At 40.2% G+C, this 23412-nt stretch overlaps 2 protein-coding genes across 3 annotated transcripts; both read left to right on the top strand.

The window, feature by feature from the left end:
* Positions 1–1554: 1554 nt before the first annotated feature.
* On the top strand, positions 1555–5448 carry RB195_003791 (uncharacterized protein; the record flags this gene model as incomplete). Its single annotated transcript, XM_064201592.1, has 8 exons — positions 1555–1673; positions 1907–1985; positions 2250–2443; positions 2735–2884; positions 3550–3675; positions 3741–3849; positions 5088–5264; positions 5323–5448. 8 exons carry the CDS (start codon positions 1555–1557, stop codon positions 5446–5448), a joined length of 1080 nt encoding a protein of 359 aa, XP_064057473.1.
* A 3971-nt stretch (positions 5449–9419) lies between these two features.
* On the top strand, positions 9420–22438 carry RB195_003792 (uncharacterized protein; the record flags this gene model as incomplete). 2 transcript variants are annotated; one of them, XM_064201594.1, is made up of 22 exons in its annotated part: positions 9420–9608; positions 11078–11242; positions 14762–14905; positions 14987–15062; positions 15115–15230; positions 15286–15348; positions 15404–15532; positions 15685–15808; positions 16025–16164; positions 17028–17116; positions 17180–17307; positions 18605–18686; positions 18870–18948; positions 19061–19156; positions 19663–19738; positions 19949–20052; positions 20159–20305; positions 20379–20499; positions 20893–20966; positions 21792–21897; positions 21982–22100; positions 22328–22438. In XM_064201594.1, the coding sequence occupies 22 exons, from the start codon at positions 9420–9422 to the stop codon at positions 22436–22438; spliced, it is 2478 nt and encodes an 825-aa protein (XP_064057474.1). The 2 variants fall into 2 exon arrangements, with proteins under 2 accessions (XP_064057474.1, XP_064057475.1); XM_064201593.1 differs by lacking the exon at positions 9420–9608 and having other exon boundaries at positions 11157–11228.
* Between the last annotated feature and the right edge of the window lie 974 nt (positions 22439–23412).

Here is a 23412-nt window from a genome sequence, read left to right on the forward strand (position 1 = left end):
GGAAATAAATTGAAGTAAATTACTCGTTAAAAAAAAGTACTGATGGATTCAAGAGCTGTAAGAAGTTGATTCTCATCTGTAGATGTTGATAATGATTATAATTTTATGGCTGTGCATACGAGGACAACCAATTGCTGTAAGGCTAAAGCTAGTGCACGCTAGGCAAACGGCGTGAGTTGTCGCTGACGCTTCGCGGTTGATTAGGCGGGCGTAGATGCTGACGACTGCGCATGTGGGCTTGTACTTCTGTTTGCTCGCACGGCCGCAATGCGCTTTAGATTAGGCAAAAAGAGGTGAGAGAGAGCACATACTGGGTAGAGAATGAGCCCGAGTTGGTGTAGGTGAGCGGCAACCACCTCAGCAAACATGAGAACTGCCTCGGTATGGCGCAAGAGTGCGGAGCACATGGGACAAAGGTTCTTTTAGGAGACTCAGACCTTTCCAATCACTTCAGCCCGTATTTAGAAAGCGTTTACAGGATTTTAAAGCGACAGTAGGTTTTAGGTCCGGTGTCGATCTCAGCTCCAAACCTCTACATGGAATAAGGATTTGTCCTTCTTCGACCAGACGAGCTGATCTACCACTTAGTTCTTTATGGATAGTCGCCTTTGGATACTGACGTCGCAGAATGCTCTTCCAATTCTCAACGGTATTTCCTGTCACGAGATCTATCTTCCTCTAAATTCTCTTCTCCGAACAACTGCTTTCTCTGTGGTTATATCCTAAAGAGCTTATGACGAACCTTGGCACATTTTAGTAGAAGCAGGAATGATTAGTATCATCGAATGGAATCAGGAGATGCTTAGGGAATGGATTTAGTCGGGACAACGTAAGCAGTTCGGTTCTTGGCAACATTCCTACAAAAGATACCAGCAAATGAGATTTAAGGAGGAATGGGCTAAACATGACCATTTTTGGTAGTTTTGGTTGTAATAAACGTGTGTCGTATTTGTTGAAATTCCCTTGATCTCGCTAATCAATTGTGTATGCCCAATGGGCGGCTTGTGTCCCATCTATCCATTTTTAGTTCACTCCTATTGGTGCAAGTATGTACCGGATATGTTTAGTTGTTTGTTGAGTCATTTGTAAACAGTTCCATTCTACTTGTTCTGCTTCTCGTAGCTATATCATTAACATTTAATCATTCAAAGTAATGAGAACGCTTGACTGTATAGGAGTTCCCTTCTTCGATCAATTGCAACTAGAGGGATCCCATTCTTAGCGCGAGCCCTTTTACTCCTTCTACTAAGCACGAATAGACCGTTTTCGTTCACCGAGACGAGATATAAATTGTTCTTTCGATTAGTTTCTACTTTCTGGCTGGCCAACCTTTCTAAAGAGCTCTTAGTAATGCGAAATCACTTGTAGTTAACACCGCTTTCTTTGTGTACAGCGCCGTCGTTTACTTCGTTTACTTGCGGATTACCTTACTTTGTACAATCGACTTTCTTTGCAGAAATCTGTTCTAGTTTACACACCACAGGAAGCTCCAGCTTCATCTGAAGCACCGACAACGGCAACGGGGTGGGCGGTGCACTTCTCATTTCTTCCACGATGGGTGTGTGGCGTGCGGACTTCTGGCTGCCGCGGGGCATTGACTGGCACCAGCTGCCCACCAATTCGTCTCATCTTTTTTATCCTATCTTCTTCGCCGTTCCTCTGGTCCTATTCAGGTGAACTCCAATTTAAGGAATAGTGAATGTATTCCTATTATTTCTTTTTTCTTGTAATTCCTATACATTTCAACATAATCAGTAAAGAAGAGGAATTCCTGGACGTTTGAGCACTAATTAAAGATTCTTTTTTAAAAATTGCTTATCGCCATTAATTGCATTACTTCGGAAAGTACAAGGTGTTATTAGGAAGTTGTTTCCTTCTAGTTTCTATGAGGATGTATGTATTTCAGGGTAGCTTTCGAGTCTTTCATTGGTGTTCCTCTCGGATTCGCTCTTGGCTACTATGGCAACGCTTCGCTAACTTCCGCAGTTAGTTCATCCGTACTTTGTATGAGCTACCCAGTGTTTTTCTTCTTTTTTTCTCTGCTGTTTACATTGAATCTACGCCAATATGTAGAGAAAATAAACGAAAGTGAAAATCATTCCAGCTTAGTGAATTGAGACTGTAAACTTTGCCCTGCAAACCTCTCAGTGCTCATAATGTCAATGTGTCACGAATTTCATCATCTCATATCTTCCCTTTGAACTTACTTCCCTTTACTTGCTGAAGTGTTATAGTTTACGTCTTTCCAGATATTCCAACACATATCTGGTGGATTTGCTCGACAGACTCGGTCGAAGCGAATACTGGAATGCTTTTGGCGTTTCAGCTACTACACTTTTGCTTTTCTGTATGGATTTGTGGTGCTCTGGGATAAGCGGTGGCTATGGGACGTGAAACAGTGTTGGATTGGCTACCCATTCCACGAGGTGGACGATAGCGTATGGTTAGTGAGAGCCTGCGCTGGTAATTGCTGAAAAAAATGTTTAGACGAGGGTCACTGAACCGCACTCTTATTTCACGAAACTCTATCTTCATTTTTCTCTTTGTAACTTTAGCCTACATGTCATAGATCTTCAAAGACAGGTCTTAGGTCACGACTGTCTTAGTTATTCACTTCCGGAAATAGAGCGCGGTTAAGTCTCCCGCTCCCTCCTCAGAACTACCCAACTACACTTTACCCTCAGTACTTTTATTCAGGTAGGAGAGGAGTGGTAATTATGTTCGTAATTTGCAGGTGGTATTACATGATTGAAACCTCATTTTACTATTCTCTGCTGGTTGCATCGTTCTTTGATGTCAAGCGTTCTGACTTTTGGCAGCTTATCGTCCATCATGTAGTCACTATCGGTCTGCTTTCCAGTAGCTTCGCCATCAATTTTGTCAGGTTGGTTAGGTTGTTACAGTCTGATTGCTTTTTCTGATTGGTTGTTCTCATTTTAATTTTAATTATTTGAGATTCCATACAAAGTTTATGCTCCTTTTTCACAGCTGATGCAATTTTGATAGAAAAATTTTCGGCAGTCCGATGCAAAATTTACGGCTTTTCAAAGTAATTCGAGAATAACGCTAGGCTTGGGCTTGAAGGCATCACCCCACGAATCTGAGGTGGTGCAGAGGTGGAGTACGGAATGGGAGACTATGGAGAGCGGGGTGATTCCGTCCATTTCTTCATAATTGCCGTAAAAAAACGGCCCGGAAGATGCGGCGCCGCACAAGGCTGGCGCGCTCCAGTCGAACTCCTTGTAGGAAATAGTGCGCCAGGACGCCTGAAGCCGTATCTTCCAGGCCGTTTTTTACGGCAATTAGGAAGAAATGGACGGAATCACCCCCCTCTCCATAGTCTCCCATACCGTATACGAATACTCCACCTGAAATCCGTACCACCTCAAATTCGTGGAGTGATGCCTTTGAAGAAGATTCTGGAGAATATGGATTCCGGATGAAGAATATGACCTTTCTAAGTGCTAATACAAAATAAAATGAAAAACAGCTTTCCGAACTCGGCTGGGGTTTTTGCTTAATGTAGTCACCATTTAAAAACTGTTTCAGAGTTGGAACACTTGTATTGATCTCGCATGATTTGGCCGATATATTACTGGAGTTCGGAAAGCTCACTCGATATGATCGCAATCTTAAAGCAGTTACAAATGCGTGCTTTGTGGTGTTTTTAACAGGGTTAGTTATCCGATTAATAGTTGTCAGACTAGTTGTCCCAAGTTTGATTACAAGCATAACAATAGATGGATTATTACTCGACTTGGTTACTATCCACTAGTACTTGTCCGATCGGCTTTATTCGATGCAGCTGCCTTAATTCAGCCGGACTATCAATTACTGGACCTTACTCAAGTTAGTTCATTTGCGTTTGTAGCCAGTTTGCCTTTTGCAAGCAAGATACCGATCAATTAATTCTTAGTCCCGTGCAGTAGTAGAATAAAAAGACTTATAGTGGGATCAAAACGACCTGAAGCATGTACGCAATTGCGTACGCGCCTCTTGAGGCGTTAGGGTGGAGGGTAGTGGTTAGAAGGGTACGCATACGCAAATGCACCGTGCTTCATATCGTTTTGACCCGACTATATTTATTGTTATTTCTTCTAGGTTTATTGCTAGTTCGGAAGTCCCCAAGTGAGAAAACTAAAAATGTGTAAAAATTAGTGCAAAAAAATTTTGATTGCAACTGCTGAAATGTCCAGAAGGCCGTTTTCAGAAGATGCAGCTGAAGTTCATTTGCAACTTAAACTTAGCATGACAGCATTCTCCAAAAGCGAGATTTCTTTGTTAAATGCTAGGAGCCTATACTTTACGCTTTACACAGATAGCTGAGTTATAATCAATAGGCATGTTTTAGTAGGTTCATTATACTGATGTACTGAATGATTCCTTGTTCTTCCTCCATTGCACTGAGTAACTTAAAATTCTACGGGCGGGTGCAGTCGAAACGAGGTTCGAAGATGACTGCACGATTGATCGATGGTTGGAAACCGCTCTAATGCCAAACAACCTTTAATCCTTCCGCGGTCGATAAATTGGTACCAGACTTGACTGGGAGAATAAATACACCGACTTGATATTTCGGCTAGCACCCGGAAGAGGTTGTAATGCTGCACACGTGTTCATAAATCATCAAAAGATTATGAATTGGAGTCAAGCGTGTAGACAGAAGAGCAACGATCAACCCCACGCACTTTATCCTTTAAAGCCAGTGTGTCACGAAACTGACGATTTCGGGATCTCAGAGTAAATATGGAGTTCCGACTGTATTAATTAGCGTGGGTCCTCAGAATTATCGCCATCGCCATCGTTTGCAGCAGGTCGATCAGTTCAGGTCAGATCTATTTCTTAGCTCTACTTGAATAAGCTGTTGAGGAGTCGTCATTGATTCTCGACGTCTCGGTACTGGATGCAGCGCGTGCACAAGGGTGGCGCGTTTGTGCGCACCTCGTAGGAACGGACATTTCGCATGCCGTTTTTCAAGACGATAAAGGGGAAATTAACCACGCTCTAACTCCCACTCTACTTTCCGAGCTATACGTTTGCCCACAAGGACCCCAATCGTTCGTTCGGTGATACGCTTCGAATTCCAGGTCCCATACGCACCCCGCATCATTATCTGCCTGCTCTTTATCCTTCTATTACTCCATATCTTTTGGACTGTCATAATCATGAGGATAGTTGTCAAGACCATCACAGAGGGTGAAGCTGGCGACTTACGGTCCGACTCGGAGCTTTCTGATCAAGAAGAGAAGACAAAACTTTCAAAGGTTCTTACTCTTCCCATTCTAGAGGCTTGACTTTTCTGTTTATAATTTTTGTTTCCAGCAAAACGGGGGGAAATCGACTGTAAAAAGAAGATCGGCGCAGAAGAGTTCCAAATACGATGAAAGCGACAGCGATACGGAACCAGTGCGAAATGGTGTCAAGCATAGACGACCACGAAGAGAATGACTTGCATACTCCACTTAAGAATGATTGCTCAATTTTGAAAGTTCCAATACAAGTATAGGATGAAGATAATACATTGTTACCATGTTATTTCTATGTGGATTTAGCACGTTTATTTGGAGTTAACAACATTTTTTTTTTGTTTGGTTGATAGTTCTTTTTTGCTGTTAAAAACTAGTGGGGATGTTCAGCCTCCTAAAGCACCGATAACGCTCAGAGTTGTAGCCAGATGCGTCATGATCGAAGAAGCAAAATTAGTATGGTGAGTGTGTCGCAGTGAATTAGGTCATTTGTACGTAACGATCGTATTCTCGCGAAATATTAGTTTTCTCGTTTAAAACTTGAAGGGAATGAGCGTCTTTTCATTGTTTAAGATCGATATCTGTAAAACAACTTGGAGCTAGGTGCTTTGCTAAAGCGGTTGGACGAACTGGGCGGTGAAACTAAAAGTTCCGATCTACGCTTGACCCAGCTGCAGTTTCATGGCCCGACTATATTACATTGTACATCCGTGCCAAACCAAATGAAACATGAAGCGTGCAATATGGCTGGGACCTGTTAGGGTTCGACAACTTCCTAAAAACCAACGTTTGCTTTATTTTTGCTATCCTTTCTTGTATTGATTAAAGTCCTTACGGGCGGAAAGGGGTATGTTTTGTTCGTAGGGCTCAATTTTGCACCCATCTGTCTAGAGTGCGGTGCCATCTAGGTGCCAGAGGATAAGACCAACTTTCCATCTAAACAGGCAGTTGTTATTGGACAAGATCCTACAAAGCTTCATATAGTTTCGTTATGATTACTAATAAGATGTTTTATGTTATGTACTGATGAAAGAACATTGATATTTAATGTGTTGGGACGTTTCCAACAAGTTCGTTCGTGACTGTTATGAGGTTGCATTTGTTGCGAACGTGAAATTGATCGAAGTGATTTTGCTCTTTTTCGTGACATACAATATTTCTAGGGAGATTTGGGTTCTCAGCTGCTAGATAACTGTTGGGAAATCTATGCATCATGTGTAAATTGGAACGATTCTTCGAATAGAGGATACTGAAAATCGGAAGCAGCCTCAATCAAAAGGATTGCTATCAAGTTTACTGCTAGTTACTTTAGGATGCATCTTTTGGAGAATGTTATTCCGAAAGGTGTTCTCAAAGCAAAATAATATAATATGAATATCAGATAAAGGCGAGAGGGAAGGTTAATCTGGTTGCATAACAGCTGCAGTGTTCGCGCCCGATAGGTGCCCGTTATTTGTTTCCTATCTAAAATGCGCTCAATAAGGAATCGATCCACCGCGTTCGTTCTGTCGCCAGAGTGTAGCGTCTGAGAATTTTGCACACTTAAAGTAAATTTTCAAGTTGAACGTCACTTGTGGCGCCCTAAGGATGCCACCGTGTTTTCACTCCTCCCACCAGCCAAATATTCTTTGATACACAGGATCAACATCTTTCCTAGACCCCACAAGAATGAGGAACATGACGGGAATAAGTTTGAAATAACGTGTACGATATCAGCCCACGAGAAAGAAAGGTTGCCAGGAAGGCATTGGAAGCATTCTAGATTTCCGTTAAGAATCTAAGCAATAATAATATAAATGAGTGTTTATCAATTACTAATAACTTTATGCCGTTTGTAGCACTCTATGAGCTATAAGATTGTCACAAATGGAGTTTCTTAACACCACCCAGTCATCAGCACTTAAGAATACTGCACAGTGCGTAGATCTCATTTGGTCATCTCCTTGGTGACAATCTGTAGGAAAGCGGTACTTCACCAACTCCTCTAGTCGGTGAGACTGGTCAGTTTGTTTCTTTTCGGAGTTCTTTCGTTGTGGGCTTAGAACGATATCGAGACCTGGTAAGGAAACTGGAGGAGTTTGATGGGGTATGCATAGAATCAAAGACCTGGGACCATTATCAGGCCTTTGAAGAAGACGAATTTGTCGAAGCGTCAGACCAACAGTAAAGTTTTACCATAATCTCGTTAGCATAATGAGAAAATTTAAGTATGTTCAGAATGTTTCATTAAAAATATTCCCGGTTCTCATTCCGGTGAAGGAATTGGTTTCTGCATCAGGGGATCGGGTCAAGAGAGAAATAGACATAGGAAGACACGAATCTGAAGAAAGCCCATAGTTTACTAAGGCAGCATAGGCGCAATATGAAAAGACGTTCTCCAGTCCTCAACACTGCTAACGGAGTGGCTGTCAACGACACCTATACCCTACGTAGTTGGATATGGAATACTGAGGATAATAATGCCCTCTACTCTAAAATTGTGTTTAAAAAAATTTTGGGATCTTCCCAACATATTGTTGAACCGTTAAGTACCATCAGCTCCAGAAGCACGAACCAGAACGATCGACGTACGTGGTCCACGAGAAACCTCCGGAGGTTCTAGTAGGTAATCGAAAGATGCAGCATGTAGGATCTGCTTGTGATCATGGATAAGAATGAAGGGAAGTATCTGGCGCTAATAAATCCACGTGAGACGCGCCAACGCGTTCACTTCAATTCAGAGTATTTTGATGTTTAAGAACGGGTTTCTGACCCATGCAATGACTTAGAGGGCTAGTCGATGTCGATGCATCATTCAGTGTCTTTATCCTTCCAGACAAGTCTGGTTCCATCCAGTCTATTCCAATTTATCCTGGTGGCTGATGGTGACGACGTAGACGACGATGCATGGTATGACGTTGTACTGGCTTGCTCGACATAGATGGTTGATAATGTGAACGATGTTGAGTAGGACGACGATAGGCAGCGGCTCGATAAGGGCTCCAGAGGTGTGAAATGACTGCAGCGATTCGACATGGGCAGCGTCTCGACAACCAGCTGCTCGACATGACAGTGGTTCAGCATAGATGGGTGGTACAGCTCAACTAGTGTCTGAAACATGAAGAATTGGCGAATTTACATAGAAGGGCCGAGGTAAGGGTGATCCTCACTGTGGTTTTCCGAGGGGGATTGAAATCCCATATCGAAAGATGGCGTCAATCAAATGATGGGGTTGTTATTTAGTCTCCTGCCCGGCAAGAGTGGGTCGTGCAACTGTGCTAATGGATGATTATGGTGATGATGTCGTAATAAGGTGATAAAATGAATGTTGTCATTTATTGGTCAACTACAGATGATAAAGTGGTAAAATGGTGTAGTTTGAGGGCAGTGATGTACCGTTTATAGTCAGATGGCGAGATGGTATAAGGTGTGGTGAAGTGGTATAAACATATCGTGGTAAGACGGTGTATGATGGTGATGCAGTGAAGTACAAGATGGTAAGACGGAATGGAATGTGATAAGTGGTGCGATTGAGTGGCATGAGGAGATGGTTCTGCACGAAGAGATGAATATGCATCAGCAGCTGTCGGTGATTTGATGCACGCCATGAGAAGACGTGCGTCCACGTCGGCGAAAGTGGGCTGTATCACGTGATTGCTCAGATGGTTTAGAGAATACTCGAGACTAAACAGTGAAGGTGAAAAACTAGAACTCGAAAAGGAACCTCTCCGCTGCGCCGTAGTGCCAGTACCTGGCTTAATACTAGACTGCTGACGACTATCCATAAGTTAATTAGTCAGAACGCAATAAAAATACAAGATGCTACGTTGGTTAAGACCTGATAGAACCCTGCAACCAATGCTTGCTGAAAGGTCTCCAAAGCGATTTTAATGGAGATCGTTGACGTTCCTCATATATTAGATTCGACGCTGGAATGCTGCTAGCTGCACTGCCGAGTGGGCGTCCGAACTGAAGATAGACGGATAGTTGGTGTTTGCCGAGTTGACCAGCCGCGTCAGGTTCATAATCGCGTTGGTCAGAATTGCCTTACAACTACGGAGAGTAGACATAGCAGCCGTATGTTACAGTGACCACCTAGAAATGACGCATGTAGTATGCTGTTGGCATGCAAAGTCTGCGGTACGTGGTACACGAACGAAGTGGTAAAAGTTGGTGTGGTTGGGAGGTGAGAGCATGGACAGCACGGAGGCGGGGAATCCGCGACAGGGGAAAAGAAGAAATGAAAAGAATCCACGGAAACACAAGGACCCAGAGCGGCTAATGCCGCAGCAACAAGGAGGCAACACAACAAAGGAGGGGATGGGGGTGCAGGTTCGCGAAGGCCATGGGTGTATCGTCGGTCTCTGCGCGTGCGGATATGCGGTTTGTGAGAGCCATAGACTGGTGGTGTGCGAATTCTGATCCAAAGTTCCCACCGAGACCCACTGCGTCTTCCCCTCTATAAGGTGCAAGGCGCATAAGAGGCATACATCCCGAAATGCATGTGCACAGGAGCGCCAGGGCAACTACTGGTGCTGCCTTCAGTCCTTAGGGTAACCCTGCTTCAGTCTTCTACATGCGGAATGCAATAACCTCAGTCGTGGCCCTCGCACATGAACCCTTGCACTCGAAGAGCTAACCCCCAATGGTGATCTCGCCACCATATGACGACCTATCTTCTCCGAACACCGCGGGCTCGCTTTCAGGGTCCCCTCCCCCCTACCCCTGTTCCTCCTTCAGAAGCCTTGGGGCTGTCCCCTGATCCTATTTCCCGACCTTGTGACTTATGGTTGTGCTGTGGTACAAGTGGATTTATATGCGCTTTTATTCTAATGTCGACAATACATAGCAATGATAAGTACACAACATCAAAAAGTGGATGGATGCGGGCCTGTCACGTGGCTCAGTGGTTGTGGTTTTTGGCTGTCAAGTGGGGGGTGGAAGTGGTTCATACCCCAGGACAGCCAGCTGTGGTCGATGGTAGAAGTGGTTGCGAGTAATTACAGCAGATAGTAGAATGTGGTGGGAGTGGTAGAATGTAGTGATCAATCAAATATGAAAACATGAAGGAACGACACCACAATGGATAAGAAAAGGGAACTGGACCTCGAGAGCATAAGAGCCAGCCTTCATATACTGCGGCTGGTGCGGCAACACAACCGTAATACATTGCCGTTGGCAATGTTTCCGGAACTCCGCATGGGAAAGAGTGCCGGCTGGCTGAGAAAGTCGTGCCGGGCATGATAGATGGCACGTATAACTGACTTGGTTCATTTTTTTCTTTTGCTGCCTTTTTTCATGGTTCGATAAGATCATAATCAATAAGAATTGACTTTGTCTTCAAGCGCTTGTAACTAATTCAGAGAATGGCATCTGGCAGGGCAGTGGTGGACCAAAACATATGAAATTAGAGCCCAGTGAAAAAAGCTCAAACGAAACTGTACGTGACTTTTGTTCTTGTAGCAAGTTCTAGTACGCTAGAACTGTTGTCCTTAGCATAAAGAACTGCAGTTTCGAGCTCTATATGCAGTTGCAGGACGGCTGTAGCGCAGACAGTGAGTGATTCGGCGTGGAACCCGTAGGTAAATCCCAGAAGGGATTGATCACAGAAGACCTCGCACTTCATCCTCTATCCCTAAACTTCGAATTCTAATTTTTTTTACGTGCGCGCCCGGCATCGTTACCTCCCCTATTCGCTCCTCCACATCTTTCCCACTCTAGCAGGGCAGTGGTGGACTAAAGCATATGAAATTAGGGCCCAGTGAAAAAACCTCAGAGAAATTTTCCATGACTTTTGTTCTTGTAGTTCAGCATCGAGGGTAACAGCAAACGCTTTGGAGATCTTAGTGTAGTCGTCGACAGCGTTGCTAGGGCGTGTCGACGCTTGGGGCACAGCTTCAGATATTCCCTTCTCACTGGCATTTCTCAACGATGGCGGAGAGCGTTCGCGTCATCACCCGATGTCGTCCACTCAACGAGCGCGAGAAGGCCTTGGATTCGAGGGTGAGTCGTTCACGGTAGGAAGATTCGACTTGCAAGAGTTCACAATGAGTGCAGTGAGACATTCTGATCTTCTTGAATAAGATGATTACTTTCCAAATAATAACCATTCATTAGATTCCGTCCTCATCCTTGTTTGCAAAACGTTAGGAGTTTTGTTCAGTAGGAATAAACATGATTGGACTTATCTTTTTATGAAACGTACATAACTCGTTAGAGCTTTAAATAGAATTCAGTTTGTATTATCCCACAATCCCTTCTTCTATTCATAACTCTTCTGAGAAATGCAATTCTGCTGACTTACTGTTCAGAGTTCCAACAAATATAAATAGAAAAGAAATGCTTCACTTTGTTTTTGATTTCTCTCAATGTATGTGTTTTCGGATATCTAAGAAAAAAATCCCTTTTTGTTCTACTATTTTTTTACTTCTCCAACTGACCTTCACTGTTGTAAGGACAATCATGTCAAGAGGAATGTTGCTAAATGACGTTAATACATTCAGTGTTCCTAATTGTTGCCAGTTAAGTGATAAGTTCGTAAAAGTGTCCAGTTATGCAAACTCACACTTTTGCAGGGATAATTGAGTAACATGAAAGCATGCATGTGTCATTAGTTTAAATTTTAGGCTAATGAGTTCTTAAAAATTAGCTTTCTTTTCCATTCTATGGCAATAGCCTTCTCACACAATATCACAGTAATACAACATTTTATTCCCATAATCTCAACTTATAATGAACAAGTCATCTGGGATGATTTTTCCAGAATAATACCACTTCCCATTTCTATGCTCCTCACGTCGACTCGACTGTTATAAGTTGCTCGAAAATATCAAAAATTCTCTCCTCGGCTGTAGCATAAACAAATTCTAACTTTTCCTTTCTTTCTTTTCTCTACTTTTCACTAAACAACTACTCTGAACGTTGGAGGATTGCATAGCACATTGATGACAACGTAGTAGTTGTTGCTAAATTACGGAGTGTGACTTTGTATAATAACATCAGTGTATCCACAGCCGCTGCCGCAGATTGTTAGCAAATAAATAAATAAATAAACAAATAAATAAATATTTATTTATATATGACTAGTGGGACTTTTTTTTTAGTGAAATAAATGGAATGAAAGGGCTGTGACGGAGCAGGTAAGAGGTTCGGTTGTTGGCTGTACAGTTCGAGACCGCGCTAGCGCCAAGCAAATATTTTGTCCACTCGAGGTGATAAACTGGTACAAGACTTGTAATTCAAAGGAAAACGGTGATGAATGTCTCCTTTAAATGGACGCTTTAACTACTAGATTCCCCTTCGGAATAATCAAATGTGTTTAGCCCCTTGTGGTGTTCAAATAGATCGAAGTGAGACGTGATAAAATAAATTGTGCTGAAATAATTGCCACCGATAAACGTTAAAGGTTTCGGTTGTTCTTCTCATCCATGCTCGTTACTCAATCCCTACAAATCTAACTTTGCCAAGTTCAAGATCGGAAGTAATTACCAGGGATACAACGAAACGATTTTGATCAAGAAATCCGTTCTTTTCTTTTCCTAACTTTCCTGTGTATTGATTATTGCGCTTGTGCCTATTGACTATTAGGTGGTTCAGGATTTGCGAGAACCTTTAATTTCCCAAAGTGGACTCAAACTGAAGCAGAGTGAATTTGTGAACGCGAACTGTTCGTTTTCACGAAAAAATTTTTTCTAATTAAAAAAAAATTTTTCACAAAACTGACTAATAATAACATCTTCACCTTTTCTTGCAGTTGCATAACCCTTCAAAAATGTTTTCTGTGTATTTGTCCGTTGCGGAAATATTTTATTTTCCTTTTGTTTTTTGTTTTCTATTTATTAAAAAAAGTTTTTGGAAGACACTCTCATTATAAGCTAGTATACAAGCCCACGGAGTTGAGGGAAACTCAGAAAAAGGAAAACGCCTGATCTCTTTCCCCAACCATTGTTTTTCAAGTAATTAGAGTCTTTTGAACCTACTTTTTGCTCATATTTAGGATTCATATTTCATTTTGAATAACTCCGATCAGTTTCGGCGCTTCTTTCTACTCCAATAAGAGAGCAATTAAAAAAATTTAGTGAATTGTTTCAAAATAATAGCTACGAGACATCGGACATTCTTCGAAGATTAGATCCAACGCTCTCAACTCTCGAGAGTGTTACGTTTGTACTATGGATAGCGCCAACAAACCGCGTTGATCGACGGAATTTCTCATTATTCGTTAGGTTTCCTATCAGACTCCTATTTCCATAGATACCGACGGCGCGAAAAATACGCACCAATTACCGCACATTGAAATAATCACGTTGCTTGCTGCTCCCGGACACCCAGAAGGAATGCGTTAAGCAAAGCAAAGTGCTATCTGCGAATACATTTCAAAAAAGAAAACAAAAATAACAAGTCGGTAATGAAGCGGAAAGCAGAAACAGTTTCAGAAGACTGACAGTAACAAACTCCTCTTCTTCTTGTTCTTCCTCATCTAAGTAAGGATACGGATTTGATTTTCAACAGGATTTCTGTTGTTCTAATTCCAGAAGACCTCCCGACAGATTATACGCATATTCTCAGGGTGTTTTGGTTGTTTTGTTATCCCAGAAGAGATGTTACTAGGATAACAAGTGAATCATCATAATTTCTGTTCACAGAAATGTAAGAATTGTTTATCAGTGCAGCAATGATTATGCGTATGGAATATACGCAGGAAACAGGGGATATAAGAGCAATAACTTGTTTCAAGATACTTCCACAAGCACATTTAGTGGATAGATTTATTTGATAAATATTGTGTTATATATACAATAATATCTATGAAACATCTTGATGCATTAGCATCAACAGAATATAGTGTTATGTAATGCGGCATTTTGTTTTGGTAACAAAACAACGTTTTAGTTTGTTATGGTTCTGAAAAGTCATGTTACAGTTTGTGTTACACTACATTTTCACTACATTTTCGTCTTTCAAATCTCCTCCAAAACAGAGTTTTCTGATCTGCTCAAGGTTAGCGTTACATGTCTGATGCTTCTTCATTTTGAGCAACTCATCTTCAGCTAATGAAAACATTGTTCTTAGGTTTATTTCCCTTAAACTTGTTTTTTTTCCTCAAATTGCACAAAAATATTAAGAATAGAATATTAAATATCCTTTTTATGTCCCTTTTAGTGGGTATCCTTTATAATATTCTGCTCGTTTCTGTGCAGTTTGATAAAATTTTTGGGTGCAGTGTTCAAAGACTTTGTTGTTGTTTTTCTGCATCTCAGTTCCTTTAACTCCCAGCTTTATTCTCATGGAGTTATTTTTTCTAATTTTTCGTTTTTATTTTAGTCTTTACGTTTTTGTTTGAAGCTATAGATAGTGCCTTTCTCTTACATATTCAAAATTATGATTTTCCTATCCTCTTATTTCTTTCAAAGAAGGTTGAAAAAAAAAACCTTGCTGACTCAATTTCGAGAAAGGACTTAACATTTTATCTATGGGAACCTTCGAGCCTTTGTAGGATAGAATGCTTCAGATAAGAGAAAATTAGCCTGGTTAAGGTATGTGTGGAGATGAATCCAGGCTCAGCGCAGGTCTCTCTGCTGTCCGACGGACCACCAAAGATGTTCACCTTTGATGGGGCTTATTACATGGATGCCACTGGAGAGCAAATCTACAACGACATCGTTTATCCACTAGTGGAGGTAAGGATTTTTCTTCTTGTTATGCGTATGTATTAGTTTCAAAGCCATACATTTTTGTATAGATATAAAATTGTCTTGTAGAACGTCATCGAAGGCTACAACGGAACAGTATTCGCGTACGGTCAAACGGGATCTGGAAAGACATTTTCAATGCAAGGTTATTTTTATTTTTGAAACCGCACTTCTTTCTACAAACTTTCTTTTTACAGGCGTCGCAAATATTCCCGCACAGAGAGGCATAATCCCCAGAGCTTTTGAGCATATCTTTCTCGCTACTTCAACTACGGAACACATGAAATTTCTCATACACTGCAGTTATCTGGAGGTAAACACTTTTTTCACACGTCACTACTAACTTTGGAATGAGGGCATTCATCTAGATTTACAATGAAGAAGTTCGTGATCTTCTAGGGACTGATAGGAACCAAAAGCTTGAAATCAAGGTAAATCCAAATATTTTCAGCTGGTTTCTTGACAAATTGATGTTTGTCTATTTAGGAGCACGCTGAACGAGGAGTTTATGTGGCTGGATTGTCAATGCATGTATGTCACGACGTCAAATCATGTCATGAACTTATGGACAAAGGTTTTAACAACAGACATGTTGGTGCAACCCTCATGAATAAGGTGTGCAAGAAAGGTATTCAGTAAAAAATGATAAACTTACCGTGGCAAGAGAATATTTCTCTTTTTCTGGCGCTACATAAAAACCACAGTTCCGGCGTAAACAGAGGGAAGATGGTTGTGTCGGTTTTATTTGACATAACAGTTTATTTTAGGATTCTTCACGGAGCCATTCCATTTTCACTGTTTACGTGGAAGGAATGAATGAAAGTGGTTCGATAAGAACTGGAAAACTGAACTTAGTGGATCTCGCTGGTAGTGAACGACAATCTAAAACCGGTGGCTATTTTATTCTGATTTTGTTGTGGACAATCATTTTTCACAAATCACAAACTGACCATTCAATATTTTGTGGTCTGTTTAAACGTTTGATTTTCTTCCCTTTCGTTACAGTATGTCTGTAGCGACCTATAAAAAGGCTTCGATGTTCTCTCCGCTATTGACCTCACTGCAAAAACCTTTCAGGATTTGTATTTTATTATAATTTAGCTTAAGGTGCTACTGGAGATCGGTTTAAAGAGGCAACGAAGATCAATCTCTCCCTGTCTGCCCTCGGGAATGTGATCTCAGCCCTGGTGGACGGCAAATCCAAGCACATTCCTTATCGTGATTCGAAGCTTACGAGATTGCTACAGGTGTGCAGATTCACTCTTCGTAAAATATAATTAAGATCAATCTGTCGACGGATCGGATGGGAGCGAAAAACTAGGTAGAAATTCTCTGTGTTGGTCATCTTGCACTAAGTTTCACAATTTATCGTGAGGTTTTCCTTCCATGTCGAACTCAGTTTTGAATGGTATTTATTGTGTATTGAGGTCATTGGCTTACATTGCGTCGGCCAATTTTTACTTTTTACTTTTTTACGGGGGAAGGAGCAAGAGTGGTCTTCTTGTTTCTAATCGAAAAACGCACCTTAAATTGGATTTTTGATAGCTCGGTTTTATTTTTTCTTCTTAGTTTACGTTTCATTACGGTTCTGTTAAATAAGTCAGATTGTGATGCTATTTCTTCGGCATTTTATTGCACATCAGCTCTTCATGTAACAATTTTTTTGGAAAGGGAAATAAATTTCAAGCAATTCCACAGCAAATTTTGAATATCGAATCCTTGTTACACAGTAAGCTTCTATATTAATGATTCTCTCTTCATACTCAGAGCTTAAAATTGAGGCTGTCTGAAAAGTTTTCGCACTGTCTCAATCTTTAATTAATTTAATATAATTAGTTGAAATGAATATAATTGTTTATTTAATTGTAATTAATTTAATTATTTAATTATTTATGTGATATTTAATATGAATTTAACTTGTTGGTAAATTTGTCTTCTTGATTGTCGGTGATTTTTCATTAGTTTATTTCCATTTCAACTGACTTATTTGGATAGGTTTTGTTTCATCGGCGTGGAAAGGGGAGAATACCTGTTGGATCTTTCCACCAATATGAACTGAAAGTCGGTAGTTTATTTTGAAAAGAGGGAATTTGCACTTCCACTCGTTGAGGACTCTCTTGGAGGCAACACGAAAACTATCATGATTGCCTGTGTGTCACCGTCGGATAATAACTACGATGAAACTCTGTCGACATTAAGGTGACTGAAGTTCTCCTGCTGCATTTAAAATTTATGCATTCCTACAAAGAAGTCTTTTCGTAGATACGCGAACCGTGCGAAGAATATCAAAAATAAACCAAAAATAAATGAGGACCCGAAGGATGCCCTTCTACGCGAGTACCAGGAGGAGATTGAACGCCTCAAAGCTATGCTTTCTCCGGATGCTAATCGTAAGTTCCAAGCCTTTATAATTCTTTTTTTATAATTTCATGCTTTCTAAGTACTACTGTTAACTTTTTCCCGACCACATTTGACCCACATAATCAGTCACCTCCTATAGAAATCAAAATGATTGTTGACGCTGATTCCAATCTTGAGCAGTGTTATTCAAAAATATATCTACCACTGAGTAGTCTAGGTCGTTTACTTTAGTATAAACCCTCCATTCCAAACAAATCACCACCACTCAGTTATTCTATAATCTTTCCACTGTGTCAATTTCTGAAAAATCTCAGCATTTTTAAGCTTTTTTGCATTATTTAGAGGCAAGTCCAGGAGGATTTGGAGAACGTATACATATATTTTGGGCGCTTGTTTTTAGCTGGTTTTAACTTTTAGTGATGGATCCGTTGAATCAGCCAAATTATGGTGTTCCTTCCTCTACATTTTATTAAATATCAGATCTCCAAATCTCTGTTTTGTTGAGAAGGGTAATAAATTTCAAGCGATTCGGCAGCAAATGTTAAATACCGAAAATTTATTACAGGGTACTTCCATATTAAAAATTTTCTCTTCACATTCAAAATTCAAAATTGTAGATGTTGAGAAGTTACCGTTTTTCTGCACGGTTTCAGTCTTTAATAGATTTGTAACGTCATTAGTTATTATTTTAATCAGTTCTAACTGCTAACTTAGCAGATGTTTCAATTGATAGTATTGGTAAGATTTAGTTTGATGCGACATCACTGTCCATTCGAATTGTACTTTTTTTTAGTAGAAAGAAGTTTTTTTTTTATCATAGCTGCTCATGCCAAATGCCTTCCAATGCAGCAACATATGTATCTATTCCACGTCTTTTCCTTACTCTCACAGAATGTAATGGATCTACAGAGAAACTCCTAGGATTTCGAAATACACATGCAATGTTTCCTTTACTTCTATTTGCGATTAGAACTTTCCAAAAAAGATGTTTTGAACCTCATTGTTGGCAGTGGTCAATCTGTGTACTCTGCTGACATATATGATGAACATGACAAAATATTGCTTTTTCGCTTCTCGATTTTGTAATTTCGTCAGAGACGGACACGAGTTCAAGAAGAGAACCTTTAGTCGTCGTTCGATTTGCTAGTTGAAGATGTTTTTCCACATAAATGGAGCTTTAACGTTCAACTCTCCGATAATTTTCAGCTACTAAGTCCTAGGAATCTCCACTATCATTTGGGTGTCAGACAAACTCCCTCCTCAGCAATAAACAGATGAACTTTCGTGCCAGTAATTAAAAATGTTTTAATGATAGCAGTTTTACAGACACAGCAGTAGCTTCTTTTGACGTTGAAGCCGAACGAGCAAAACTGCGTGAGGAGTTCGAGGAGACCATGAGCGAGCTAAGGTGTGTCATTTCGTGGCTGGCTGTTCTTTTTCAACGATCGAGCAATTAATTGTGAAGTGGTGGGAAAACGTGAAGTTTAACTGATACACTTACATCACTCATGGAATGGACAAATCCAGTCAAAGTGCCAAACTATTCTATTTTCATGGCGACAGTACTCTACCAATTCACATTTTTTTACAGAAGTGAATACCATAAGGAGCAATTAAGTAAAGCCGAACTTGCACATGAGTTACAAGTCCTCAAAGAACAATACGAAAAGGTAAAGTAAAATTTTGTATTCCGTAAGCAACCCTAGCCGAAATAGTTGAACGAGATGTTTCTACTTGACAAAAGTTCCCCTGAATCACCTCCACAACTACTTGTAACATTAGGCGAACTCTGATCTGGACACCATGGAGGGGCTGGATCCGCAAGAGGCAGCGCGAAAACTCCAACAACTGCAAAAACAATTCGTAGGAGGAGAGCAGGTATGGAATTTTCCAGAGGTTCCGATAGTGTTCTATACATTAATGTTCTTTTATAACAAAACTGTGATCTTTTATCAGTCTTTGAGAACGAAAGCAATGACCGTCTTCTAAAAACACCGCCAAAATTTCTTATATGTCGTATGAAATAGTTATTGCAACATGCTAGTTGTTCGTTTATTTGGTAGATTTGCAATGTCAAGCCAGGCGATTTCCCTGAGGAATCGAGTAATCAATCAAGCTCTATGTGTAGTATTAGTAATTTGGCAGTGTAGCTGCCGCTATCCCCGTAGAACTTAAACCTGATGATTCGTTTTTGGTCTGAGGAAAAAAATTGCAGTACTAAGAAAACTGGCTGATTATTCTTTTTCGTAAGTTCATAGAAATGCTCATGAAATATCTCTCATTTCTTTGAGCAAGTATAAACTTCATTATGATGTGATACTCTGAGAATGGTGATATTAAGAAACTTTTTTGGATACAGTTTTGCATGCAACATTAAAATTTAGGCGAATAACGAACAGCTGAAACAGAAAAGGACGAAAAAACTGAAAGAAGCAGAGTCGAAAATGCAGCGATTGGCAGGTAGGCGTCACCCGTAAAAATATCCGGGGAAACGGATCTATGGATGTTAGTGACTGTGGACACAAAGAATTTTCGCTCACCCCATCATTGAAGACAGAAATTCCGTTGTTATTAACTTTATGTCAAATTTTTGTAGCCGTGTGATTTCTTCTTAATTAATCGTGGTGGGAACTCTCAATATATGGATCAAATATCATAACTTCACTTCAGCTGCACTAAATGTGCACCAGGACGATCCATTGCTGCAGGTGTACAGTTCCACTCAGGAAAAACTTGATGCCGTTACTGCTGAACTACAAAAAGAAAAAAATAGGGTACGTGTTTAAAAAAAGGAAGAGAAAAGATTAACTTGGCCGTTTCGGAATGCGCTTTGGACTCAATCATTTGGTAACTACCAATACTATGAGACCACTATTTTAGTCTAAAGCGCTAGAGTGTGAGATTGAAGATCTACAAAGTGAGTTCGAACTCGATCGTCTTGACTACTTAGAAACAATTCGTAAACAAGATCAACAACTGAAGCTTCTTGCGCAAATTCTTGAGAAGATTCAACCAACCATAAGAAAAGTATGTTTTCAATATTGCATGAATGTGTTTGCAGGAATAATGTATAGAATGGTCAGAAAAGTGCTTATTTCAGGACGCGAACTATTACAATATCGAGAAGATAAAGAAAGATGCGGTCTGGAACGAGGACGAATGTCGATGGATCCTGCCTGAGATGAGTGTGTCACGGACAGTGTTACCGTCCGCTCACAATGGTACAAGAAGAGAGAGATTAGAAATAACCTTTTCTAATTCAAAGGGTTACAAATGAAAAACATCGATATAATTCCTCGCAAAGTTCTCGCTCACATCCATGCACTCTTTGAATGCGATGGAATTCGTTTCTATACAGCTATGGCTGTATGGCAGACGATATGATCCACTTTTTGACATCCTAGAAATCGATTTTGATTGGACCACGATCTTTGTCGGTTTTTCTTCTCATAATGTCACCTTAAAATCGCCCTATAGTTTAACCCAATGTGATGTTTACATCGTCAGATCACTAAACACATCAAGCGAAAATGGTCAAAACTCTTTACTTCACTTAATATTTTCATAAACGCACATTTCTGTGAAATGTAAGAATATGGACGTGGGCTTTCCAGGCATCACTTCAACTCTTAAGTCGGAACCGCTAATGAAGGACTTACATGACGACGACAGTTCTAGGCTTAGAAGAGTGAGTTTTCCTGCATTTCGGTCATAGAAAACTTTCCAACATTTAGTTTTTGTGCTTTACTTATTTTTATTTTTTTATTACTTATTTTATTACTACTACTTATTTTTTTTCTTTACTTTATTTACTTGCATACATGTTCTAAAATTCTCATACTACATGCGTGTGTCTCCCTTTGTGTCTTTGTCTGAAAACATTGTTCGAAAGCATCTAAGGAATTTCCATCTTCGATATGTTCAGGTTTTCGAATGTCTCGCCCTCTGTATAGCATGTAGTTCTGAGCAGGGAGTGATAATTTTAAAAAATGCAAGCGTACAGGGCCGTTAAAGGGAGAAGTCTAGTTATTCGAAAATATATTCCAAGAAGCCTATAAAATTCTCCATTGAATCAATACCTGTTTTGTCGTTGGAAATATCGAGCTGTTTGTTCTTGTAGAGAGCTCTTCAAATAATTGGCCTTTCAAATTCACGAATTTTTCTCCTAAAAGAAAATATTTCCTTTTTTTGGCTGTCTTCTACTCATAAAGCAATGGAGCTGACACACGTTTTTTGTAATCAGCGATTCCACATGATCTCCTTCTTTACCTATAAGTTTGCGTCACTTTTTTTCCTGTAAAGGCTCGGAACTCGCTGTATTAATGGAATTGTGACGTTGTTTTCAAGATATCCAAACTTTCAAAGTGAGTGACAGGATTCAGTGAAGCTCGCACTCTAGAAAATGAGAACTCTCCTAGGTGTTATCCTCAAAATCCCTTGCATAATTAGATAAATAGCTGGTGTAAAATGGTTTAGAAATGTTTTTTGTAACACTACACTAGTCATATTTCAGAAACTTGCCAAAAGTGAGGAGGAGAATATTGCTAACAACTATTTTAAGCCTATCCGTCAGAGTAATGTGCTCAACAAATATCGGGGCGATCACAATAGGAGTTATGGTGAGGTTTTTCTGTGGCCAGCGCTTACCTAGAACTTCGTAGCGATCTGTTCAAGGACAATCTTTGCTCAATCGAATCTTGTAGACGTGAAGTCGTACTTCCCTAACAAAACTGCCACCTTCGATAGCTTGCTCAACGGGATCGTATATGCTGACGACATCTATGGAAGATCGCAAAGCGCAAAGAGACCCGCTCGCCTTGAGGCACTTACTTTGAAGAAATGACTCCTTTTTTTATTTTCTTTACGGCTGTAATTAGATAATTGTCCTGAAAGAGCGCGGCTTGGATGCACTCGCCGCCAAAGAGTGTCCAGTCCTTCTGTCTTTCTCCAAACTCACCTCACAGGTCAAGCGGAATATCCCTGCTGCTCTTGAGTGCACATCAGCGTTTTATGACACAATCAACTACGGGTATACTGTTACAGTTGCAGAACTACGAGAACCGAAGAAATCGGCGAGGAGACAGCTCAAAGAGTAAATATACTGCTAATGACAGGATATGTTATGATTGTGATGAATTGACAGTCCAGCAAGTGAAGTGAAATGATGTCAAATGTTGCTCCGATGTGGTCTTTATCAATTTCTGTTTGCCTCATTCTTGAGTACCTATAAGTACGTGCCAACTTTTACTATTGTTTCTTATTTACGGTTATTTTCAATCAATCAAATGTTCTTTTCAAAACTTTTGCTTAGATTTTTGACTCCATACCTTTTCAGAGTTTCTTTGTCGCGTAGCTTTTCGAGAAAAGAAAGAAAGAAAAACGCTTGAACGACCACACTTACAAATCCCATTGTAGAGGATATATGTGATGATTTGCATGCTACACCTTGCTGCTTTCCGTTAGTTGAACGATCCACCCCTTTTTATATCAGCGATGTAGAGGAAAATCATGGCACTGATGCACCCTCATCCTTCAAACCTACTGGTGCGCGTGCAAATTTGTGAGAGCTACCTCCTAACCTTCTGTACGTACTTACAGTGTCCTATGCTTTAGTTAAAAAGTCGATTGATAATTACTGATGAGTCAGCATAGAAACGTAGGGAAAGATTCGTCCCCACATTTGTATGTCTTGTAAAAAGAATCTTCTCAGCATTCATTCATATTTTTTCCACTTGTTCTGTTTCGTTTTTTGAAAGTTTGTCAGTTTATTTATTACAGGTATCTTTTAAACGTCTAATAAAAGGAACCAGCATGAATTTAGGCAGCACTATAATTCTATAATTCTAGATGAGCACTGCATGATGATGACGTCATGCGGACACTTTCACAAATGAATGAATATACGTAGAAGAAAAGTTGATCTCGTCATGATGAATTAAGAAAAAGACGTTAAGAATTTCCTTTTCTCTCAACATTTCGTCCTTCACTTCTTCATAATTTACTCTAAATTAAACGGCACGAAATTCGTGGATTGCTTCGAAAATTATTCTTACATATACACATAGCGCTACATAGTAATAACATACAAGACTGTTTCAACCGTAGCCGACAGCTAGGGAAATGGATGGCATGAA

Source organism: Necator americanus, chromosome IV (assembly GCF_031761385.1).
Source record: "Necator americanus strain Aroian chromosome IV, whole genome shotgun sequence".
Taxonomy (NCBI): domain Eukaryota; kingdom Metazoa; phylum Nematoda; class Chromadorea; order Rhabditida; family Ancylostomatidae; genus Necator; species Necator americanus.